At 35.8% G+C, this 10,280-nt stretch overlaps 1 protein-coding gene across 4 annotated transcripts; it reads left to right on the forward strand.

Annotated features, from left to right (window-relative positions):
- Positions 1–1,198: 1,198 nt before the first annotated feature.
- On the forward strand, positions 1,199–9,924 carry LOC112521148 (non-lysosomal glucosylceramidase-like). 4 transcript variants are annotated; one of them, XM_025129850.1, is made up of 18 exons: positions 1,199–1,444; positions 1,980–2,090; positions 2,179–2,235; positions 2,721–2,794; positions 3,226–3,325; positions 4,126–4,199; positions 4,302–4,402; positions 4,480–4,583; positions 4,672–4,725; positions 4,817–4,872; positions 4,958–4,996; positions 5,114–5,255; positions 6,189–6,373; positions 6,475–6,542; positions 6,645–6,717; positions 7,672–7,733; positions 7,833–9,057; positions 9,432–9,924. In XM_025129850.1, exons 2-18 carry the CDS (start codon positions 2,073–2,075, stop codon positions 9,682–9,684), a joined length of 2,685 nt encoding a protein of 894 aa, XP_024985618.1. In that variant the 5' UTR covers positions 1,199–1,444; positions 1,980–2,072; the 3' UTR covers positions 9,685–9,924. The 4 variants fall into 4 exon arrangements, with proteins under 4 accessions (XP_024985618.1, XP_024985616.1, XP_024985617.1 ...); XM_025129848.1 differs by lacking the exon at positions 1,199–1,444 and adding an exon at positions 1,489–1,838; XM_025129849.1 differs by lacking the exon at positions 1,199–1,444 and adding an exon at positions 1,489–1,838 and having other exon boundaries at positions 4,504–4,583.
- The last annotated feature ends 356 nt before the right edge of the window (positions 9,925–10,280 follow it).

The raw sequence follows: 10,280 nt of genomic DNA on the forward strand, positions 1-10,280 counted from the left end.
ATTCTCTAAAAATTGATGTGTCGAGAGAGAAAATAAATTTTTATTTATATAAATTTAAAAAAAAATGTATTTGGCTAATAAATTTATATAATATAATAAATGTTGAAATCACTAAAATAAATAATCTATTTGAGTTAAATATAACTTATTTTTTTATAGATCTTTGACTTTCGATTTTTAGATTTTAGTTAAACTAGAAGGGTACTCATACAATGCAGCAAGATACATTTTGATTTTAATATTTCGTTTTATTTTTTTGTCTCAGTCGATGTTATAATACGGTTTTATATGGTTTTGAGAAAACGATAATGTTTTTATTTTTGAATAAAATATAAATATAAATATATATATCATAAAAAATTAAAAAAATGTGATATTGGTACCAAATTAACTATTTAGAATTTCTATTTTTTTGTGTATTTCTTTAAAAAAAATTATTTTTGGTTTAATAATATAACTTTTTATATAAAAATAATAATTAAGTATTTTGTTAGAAATAAATGATTATCCTAATTATATTTTATATATTTAAAGTGAGATGTTTATCCTATAATTATGTTTATCTACAGTTGGTTACATGAATTCAAACATGAAGCTTTAACAAGTTGTAATTATGCACAATTACTTGTAATCTTGAATTTTAAGTAACATGCATCACTAAATAATCTTTAATACATAAAAAATGGGTTTTAAAAGTTTTTGTTAAATTTTTTATAATCTAGTATAGTCTAGAGCAATTCCAATAGTTTCTCGAAAATAAAGAATTAAAGATCAAAATGTCAAAAACAATTATATTTATTTCTAACAGTTTTTTCATTCCGGAGATTACAATATAAATCATATATTAAAATATTCAATATTTTTTATAAAATATTATTTTTCTCTCATTATATTTAATTTCAAAAAAATTATTATTATAAAAAATAAAAATAAATTTGCTTTTTTATGAGAATTCTTCAAATTCAAATAATCTTATCCTCTTTATCTTACTTTTTCTATTTTAATTTTTTTTAGAAAATCCACTTAAACAAAAATTGCAAAATCTTCACTTATTTTTTTTTTATTAAAAGTATTATTTTTTTAATAAATCTCAAGATAAATATAAATACAAATAAAACCAAATCCCTTTTTCTTTGGGATTTGTGGAAAATTTGGCTTCAAGATTGAGGCATTAAAGACTTGCATTCTTTTACTATTCTCATAACACATGGCGGAAGTTGCACGTCGTGCTTCCCAGGTGTAACATCCTCCGACGTCGGTCACTCCATCGCACCCCAAAACCCAATGCTATAATTTCTTTTCCACCTCCTTTTCCCAATCTATTTATACTCAATTTTCACTTCTGGTCGGTTGATTTCTTCTAAATTGGTGGCTGCGATCCCATTTTCCCACTCAACGGCTAACTATACGCCTATCGCCGGCAAACCCTAACACCGCATTTGAGGTTTTAGCTCATACTTTTGAAGAATTGTGAAGAGTTTTTCTTTTTCTTTTTCTTACTTTTCGGGATTTAGATTTTGACGTTTGTTTGGAGTTGAAGACACTTGTTTGTAGGTGTTGAAAATTCGATTGATTTGAAGCCATTTGGGGTTAGGTTATAAGTTGTAATCATACCCTTTTTTGAGATTGAGAAAGGGCTCATTTTGAATCTGGGTTTCTCTTAGTTATAGATTGTCTTGAAAAGAGGGGTATACATATACATATATATATACACACACACAAAAGAAAGCTTAATAAAATCATATAAATTAGTCGACATGGTTAGTGGGAATATCTTCCATTTTAGAAAGAATTCATGGCCTCCTGAAGAATATATAAATCGGACAAGTCTGCAACTGGTGAGTTGAATCTTTACCATCTTTAAGTTTCTTTAGATCCTATGTTGTTTTCAAGAATTGTATGTAGCAATAAAAATGCAATCTCTTTTTGTTAATTATTGAAGAATTTAAGAATTTGAAGTTGATGATTTGTGGATACAGCTTGATTTTGATAGTGGCGCTCCTCCTGAACAAGCATGGAGAAGGAAGTTAAACACCCATGCTAGTATTCTCAAGGAGTTCAGCATTACTTTTATGGAAGCAATTAAAATGGTGATTCATTATTGTTTTGAAAGAATCTGTATTATCAATTCATAACAAGAAGGTTTATGGCTCTTATTTCTCAGCTTATTGATTGCAGATTACACTTGGTATACGTTTGTGGTCATATGTAAGAGAAGAGGCCTCCCATGGAAGGGTAACCCTCTTTATCCATCTTCATCTTCTATATCATTAATTTATTCTTGGAAATAAACTTAGACATGTTTGTTAGCAGCTTAACAAGAGTCAGTTTATTCGGTCAGCTATACGTGTTGGTTTGGGAGTGGGAAAATGGTTTATTCTGTAGGGGAGAGCTTTTTGTAGAAAGCCAGATTTTTTTTCCAAACATTCCCCTTCAAGGGGATCTTTGGTTGGTTTTTCATCAAGTGTTGTATGGATAAAGTTGTCTGTATGGATTAATCTGTTTCCATAGATTGGGAAGGTTTTTGTTTTTATTAAGCCACTACTAAACAGTCATCTATAGCTGACCGAATAAGCTGCGAGTCCATTAAGCTGCTAAGAAACAGGCTATCAAGCTCATTAGAGTTCTTGAGATAATTGAGATACGGAACCCTAAGTGGGCATTGAATCTGTCTTTTAATTGTATTGAATTCTGGATGAGTTTTGGCTTAATATGTGCAGAGGGCACCCATTGATCCGTTCAATCGTGAAGGAAAGCCATTAGCAAGCCAAGGGGTTCCACTTGGTGGGATGGGGTAAGTTTTGAGCTAAAAAGGAGTTCATAGATTGAGGGACCTTCTTTTGAGCTCTCCCTATATCGTGAGATCTTTGGGAACTAGTGCATCATGGGCCATTTCATGTACGACTAGATATCAATGTAGTGATTAAACATATATTTGTTTCACATGTACACGGTTGACAATGTGAACATTTTTCGCAGGCTTGTGAAACAAAAAACACACAATAAGAAAGTTTCACATTTGAACCGGATATATATAAAACAAACACATTGTGAAACAAATATATGTTGGCCAGTACATTGTATACTATACTTAGGTGGAAAAAATCATGTGAAAGTTCTCACTGATCTCACAAATTTTGGAGCTCTCAAACGATTAAGCCCCCGTAGAATGCTATATTTTCATTAGGAGTGTGTATTTGATAAGTTTCCATTTATGTTCTTCAGAAGTGGCAGCATAACTAGAGGTTTTAGAGGAGAATTCAGGCAATTCCAAATCATTCCGGGTACATGTGATTCTTCTCCGGTGATGGCCAATCAATTCTCTGTAAAGCTCTGCCTCTATTTTATCATTTATAATCGTATGCTTGTTACATTTCGTAAAATAATTAGATAAGTGTATGCTTATGCCTTCATCAAGACATTGAAGTAAAACTTATGTAGAGCATTTAGGGTGCATTTGGTAGGCCGGATAGATTATTGTTCGACGTTTTGATGTGATATTAAGGGTCTTTCATTAGCAGCTTAATGAGCTTAATGGGACTTGCAACTTACTCAGTTAGCTATGTGTAAGTGTTTGATAATGGCTTAATGATATAGAAAATAGCTTCTTCAATAAGCTTTTAGGGGGAGCTTTATACAGAAAGCCAAGTTTTTTTCCAAACCCTCCCCTCCCAATTAAAAATCACTCACCTTTCATCTATGATAAAACCTTCCTAATTTATACAGATAGATTAATCTACACAGACAGTGTTATCCATAGAGAACTTAACAGAAAACCAACCAAACAGCCCGTAAGGCTGGTACATGATTGAATGGGACAAAAATGCAATTTTTAACAGAAAATAGGGAGATAGGACAAGATTGGTAAATTACTAAAGTACCCCTGTCAAATTAAATCCTAAAACCCTACACTTCTTCCGTCTGCTTACCTCACTCCTGCCGGTCTGGTTCAGTCCGTCTGCATACCAAACACACTCTTAAGAACAAAGCATTTGATGTATGCAAGTGAATTTGTAGGAAATGATTCTCAACTTAAGAACACGGCTTTAGATGTTTTCTAGCTTTTCAAGGAACATCAAATCATGCCAGATTCTTTTAATTCTAAATTGCTTTGTATAACTGCAGATTTTTATATCGAGAGAAGGTGGCCATAAAAAATATGCATCGGTTCTTTCTCCAGGCCAACATGAAGGGATAGGGTAAGAGGATAATAAATCCCGACTCTCGAACTTTCTTGATCTTCCTTTTTCGTGTGTGATAACGTATGTGTTTGTGTGTTTGTGTGTGTATATGTATTCCAGAAAATGTACAGATCAAGGTTTATCGTCATGGGGATGGAATTTGAGCGGCCAGCATTCCACGTATCACGCATTATTCCCACGAGCATGGACAGTTTATGATGGTATTATTTCGGAAAACATTTTATTACATTTTCCGTCCCCATCATATGAGATATGTTGTTTTTTTGCTTATAATCAGGTGAACCGGACCCGGACCTAAAAGTGTCATGTCGCCAAATTTCACCATTTTTACCTCATAATTATCGAGATAGTAGTCTTCCAACTGCTGTATTTGTTTATACGGTAAACAATCCAAATAATTGTGATCCAACTTTCCCCTTCTACCGTTATTGTAAACTAATTACACAGTCTTTACATTCTTTTCCGTTAGTTGGTGAATACCGGGAAGGAAAGGGCACAAGTCAGCCTTCTCTTAACGTGGGCAGTAAGTCTAATTCCACTTCTACCCCGACATCCATCTTGAGCCTATCGGAGTTCGTTTCTTGAATTTCACTTGTTGTATTTGTGTTGTACAGAACTCCATCGGAGGTATCTCGCATCTTTCTGGAGACCATGTGAATGAACCATTCATGTGAGTCTAATTTACTTGTTTTTACGAATGGGCAGCTTTGTAATTTTGCGTATACGTTAAAATTTTCCGTTTCCTATAATGACAGAGGTGAAGATGGAGTCTCCGGTGTGCTCCTACATCACAAGTAAGTTATCGGCCAAGAATCTTCGTGAGAATTGGACTTTTGGGTACTTCAATATGTTCATCGTTTATCTAAAGATGGATCTTTATTGTTTTGATGACGATGATGGCGGATTTGCAGGACGGCAAAACAGAATCATCCCGTTACTTTTGCCATAGCTGCCTGTGAAACCCAAAATGTAAATGTGACGGTTCTACCGAGTTTTGGGTTGTCTGAAGGAAACTCTGTTACCGCAAAAGAAATGTGGGGTAAAATGGCGCAGGTAAATGATCGTATTTGATGTAATTGCTACATTTCTGCCTTTTAACATCTTTTATACGACCTTGATTCATGATGTTTATGTGCTTTAGGCCACAACCATAAGCTAGTTTATTTTTTAGCTTAATGAAAAAGCCCTATTTGGTTAGCCAAAGGCTAGCATTTTTAAACGCTACTTCAAGTAGCGATTTAATAAGCTCCGAGGTTTTTTCCACCTTTTTCCAATTAAACGTTCAATGTGTTCTTTTAGATCATTTTACATTGTCATCTAGCTTATTTTAGGATGCGTTTGGTACACTGAACAAGACAGAACAGAATAAGAATCATTGTTCCACGTTTGGCATGAATTTTATGTGGAACAGATTGAACGAGTGGAACAAAGTTGAACAAACCTATGTTATACCAATAAACATTCAAAATAAAACTTAATTCTCTTTTAAAATATCAACTGCGGCTCCCTCTTTACATTTTATCCGTTCTTTAAATTTTATTTATCGTATTTTATCCTCTTTAAACACTTTTACTTTACTGTCCTTGGTTGATTTATGTAATTTTTTTAATATTAATAATATAGAAAATTTATAAAATAGAACTGGGAATCATTGAACTTCATATGTTTGTGTCATTATAATCTTGTTTTGAAAAAGATTTATTTTATTATAATTTTAATAAATTAATCAAGATATAAAAAAAAATATAAACAACTTTTGGTCATTTTACCAGTCCGGTCCTTTCTTTCCTGAACAACTGTCATATCTTATCTGGGTACCGAAGGCACCCTCAAGTCCTATCAAATTGGTTTGATTAGCTTTCTTATCAACCAGTCCTTTTTAACGAACATGATAAGTTTATCAGCTAGCTTTTCAGCTATTATTAGCAGACAGAGCCTTATTACATTGTTCTTTTTTCTTGTTTCCGACTCTTGGTATGTCTGTAGGATGGACAATTTGATCAGGCTAACTTCAATTCTGGGCCAACCGTTCCTTCATCATCTGGGGATGCGAATTGTGCTGCAGTGTCGGCTTCAACATGGGTCGAACCAAATGGGCGTTGCACCGTGGCTTTTGCCGTTGCATGGTCATCCCCGAAAGTCAAGTTTATGAAAGGGAAATCATATCACAGGTTATTATATTCAATTTTCAAACTTATATTTCTGAGTTCAGTTCTATGGTCACGAGTTGCTTAACAAAATTTATCTTGGATTCTTAACTTCATATTTGCAGGCGATACACGAGATATTATGGTACTTCTGAGAGGGCGGCCGAGAACTTGGTTCACGATGCTCTAACAAGTATTCCCTCTAATCTGGTAACTTGATCGTTTTATGTCGAACTGGAAATGGTTGATAGTGTTTTTCATTTGTTTCTTTGCTGCGTTTTGAAACTTTGGTTAGATTACAAGAGGTGGGAAGAAGAGATCGAGAAGTGGCAAAATCCGATCTTGAAAAACGACAAGCTACCAGAATGGTAAATTTAACTTCTATGAACTATAATGCTCCAATTGAAAATTCTCTCGTGCGTCATGACAACAAAATCAGTTTTATAGGACGTCAAAGATGTCTAAGGGATTGTTTGTTAGCAGCTTAATAAGCTCAATGGGACTTGCAGCTTATTTGGTCAGCTATTTTGGTAGTGGCTTAATGATATGGGAAGTGACTTATTCAGTAAGCTTCCAGGGGGAGCTTTATGTAGAAAACGAAGTTTTTTTTCCAAACTGCCTCTTTCAATTAAGAAACATGCTCCTTTCGTTTATGAAAAAGCCGGTCCAAACAAAAATCTTCCCACTGTATACAGCTAAATTAATCCTCCACAAAGACAGACTTTATTTATACAGGACTTGATGGAAAACCAATCAAAAAACCTCTAATAGACTACTTTATAGGACTTAAAGATTATTGAATCAAACAACTATGCGTCCTGTATAAGTAAATCATGATTTTTGTCCATGTGGTTTGTTAATAACTTTGATTTTGTTTAGAAATTGCAACTTTTGTCTCTATGGTGTGCAATTTATTGCTATTTTCATCCATGGACTAATTTCTACCTTTAAGCAGAAGGGACCGAAAGAGTAAAGAATTGTAAACCTGGGGGACCGAAACAACGATAAATTGTAAATTATAAGGATGAAAATAGCAATGAATTTCAAACCATAGGGACGAAAATCGCAATTTCTAAACCATAGAGATGAAAACCGCAATTTTTAACGAACCACAGGGACATAAAGTGTAATTTACTCTATTTTATAGCACATTTTCCCAATAACCTTAAGATTAAAAGATGCTTTATATGCAGCATCCTATCAATTTATTTACTGTAACACCTTGATATACAGTGGTTTGGTCCTATAAACTTTAAGTCCTGTGTGGCATTATATTGTTTTCTTGTTTTGGCCGGATTTGTTTCTTATATGCTCGTCTTCAGGTATAAATTTACGTTATTCAACGAGCTCTACTTCTTGGTTGCCGGTGGCACAGTCTGGATCGGTACTAATCTCTGTCGAGCGTAATCTGTTATAGTAATTTGTCAAATAATTTGACATTTATGGTTTGTGGTCATCTTTTGTGACTGAATTCCTTTTTCAGACACGCCGCTGCCAACAGCTGATTTTGTGCACGGCCAGCAACGTCATCCGAAGGCGATATTGAACACAAATGGTGGTCATAACGGTATCGGTGACAATGGTTTTGCACATGATGACGAAAGTTCGGTTACGACTTCTAGTGAAGACGAACCTGAAGCTCCCGAGCGAGAGGACCGGAAGCGTTCTTTGGAGCTGTATTCGGGATCGTATAATGACAATGAGGATGTTGGGAGCTTTCTTTATTTAGAAGGCGTGGAATACGTCATGTGGTGTACTTACGATGTTCATTTCTACGCATCCTTTGCTCTTCTCGAGCTATTCCCGAAGATCGAACTCAGCATTCAACGGGAATTTGCTAGAGCCGTGTTATTTGAGGACACAAGAAAGGTCAAGTTTCTAGCAGACGGAAAGTGGGGAATTCGCAAAGTTAAAGGAGCGATTCCGCATGATCTTGGAACTCATGATCCATGGCACGAGATGAATGCATACAACATACACGATACGAGCAAATGGAAAGATTTGAACCCGAAATTTGTGATCCAAGTGTACCGTGACTTTGCTGCGACCGGGGATTTATCATTTGGAACGGAAGTGTGGCCCGCCGTTTGCGCTGCCATGGCTTATATGGACCAATTTGACCGAGATAACGACTGTCTGATTGAAAATGATGGTTTCCCGGATCAAACATACGACGCTTGGACCGTTCACGGTGTTAGCGCGTACTGTGGTTGTTTATGGCTCGCTGCACTTCAAGCTACGGCAGCCATGGCGGCACAGCTTGGCGATGGAGCCACTGCCGAGGCGTATAAAACGAAATTCATCAAGGCGAAAGCATCATTTGAGGCAAAGCTGTGGAACGGATCATACTTCAACTACGATAGCGGATCGAGTAATAATAGCAAATCTATTCAAGCCGATCAGCTTGCAGGTCAGTGGTATATGGCGGCCGCTGGCTTGCCGAATCTCTTCGATGATGCTAAGATTCGTAGCTCCCTGCAAAAGATTTACGATTTTAACGTTATGAAAGTCGGAGGAGGTAGGATGGGGGCAGTAAATGGTATGCATCCTAACGGAAAAGTCGACGAAACTTGTATGCAGTCCCGTGAAGTGTGGGCAGGAGTCACGTATGGTCTTGCTGCCACCATGATTCACGCCGGGATGGAAGAACAGGCGTTGACGACTGCTGAAGGTATATTTACCGCTGGCTGGTCGGAGGACGGTTTCGGGTGAGTCTATTCAACCTTTCTTTTGAATATCGGTTGGATGTCTGTACCTTCATGTCTCGTCTGAATACCAAACGTATGCCTTAAAAGATAATCTTTTTGGTGTTTGGATGTCTTGAAGATGATCTTTTCTCTTTCCTTTCTTCTAACCACACGTTCGGTCTAAGCTTGGGCTCCAAACATAAAAGTGTCTGGAGGTCTTAGGTTCGAATCCAAGGAGGAATAAAAAATCGTCTTGTAGCCACGGAGGTTCAAATGTGGCGACTCCAGGCTACCGCAAAGCCGATGGTCGTCCTGAGATTAGTCGGCTCGCATAGCGGGTTGGATATCCATGTTAATAAAAAAATGATCTTTTCCTTTCTTTTTGGTGTTTGCAGGTATGCATTTCAGACACCAGAAGGATGGACAATGGACGGGCATTTTCGGTCGCTCGTATACATGAGACCACTTGCAATTTGGGGTATGCAATGGGCGTTGTCTCCGGCAAAGGTGGTTCTGAATGCACCTTTGATTAACATGATGGACAGGGTCCCTGAATCGCCTTCTATTTCGAGCAGCGAGACGAGCGTCAAAAAGATGGTTCACAAAGCCAAGTGCTTGAGCGGTTCCGTGTTCAATTGCTCGTGCTGACGGTGTTTGTGAAGCTGCATTCATCTCGTAACCGTAGTGTGGTATTAGGTGCAAATAGTCGATGTATCCTTTGTTGGAAGAAGGATTACTGGTGATGTTAGTTGCTAAATTTATATACTGAATCAGTTTAAAATCTAATTGATTCTTCAACAATGACACCGTGATTCATTATTATTTAAGCCACTTGCCTCAGCTTTGAATCCTGACTTGGCTTAATACATATACTTCAAAATTTATACATACAAATGTGTGCTGGCGTTTTAATACAACTTTAATTTTGCATTTATCTGAACTATTAAGTCATCTTTATGAAGTTTTACATATATTTAAGGGAAAAGTCTAAAAAATCTAATGGATTTTAGTGTTTGAAATGATTAAGTCATTGGACAATTTTTTGGAACAAATAAGCCTTTGGACATTCTAAAACCTGTTAAACAACTTGTTGGACTGTGATAATAAAAAAAAGTTAAGAGAAAAACGTAACAAAATATTTTACTTTGAACAATTAAGTATCTTAACAATTAAGTAATTTTTTTCAAAAGAAAGAGATTTCTTTAGCCTCATCTTGGTCAAAGAAGAGTTACGTGCGTGTAAAA

Source organism: Cynara cardunculus (genome assembly GCF_001531365.2).
Source record: "Cynara cardunculus var. scolymus isolate 2C chromosome LG 11, CcrdV1, whole genome shotgun sequence".
Lineage (NCBI taxonomy): Eukaryota > Viridiplantae > Streptophyta > Magnoliopsida > Asterales > Asteraceae > Cynara > Cynara cardunculus.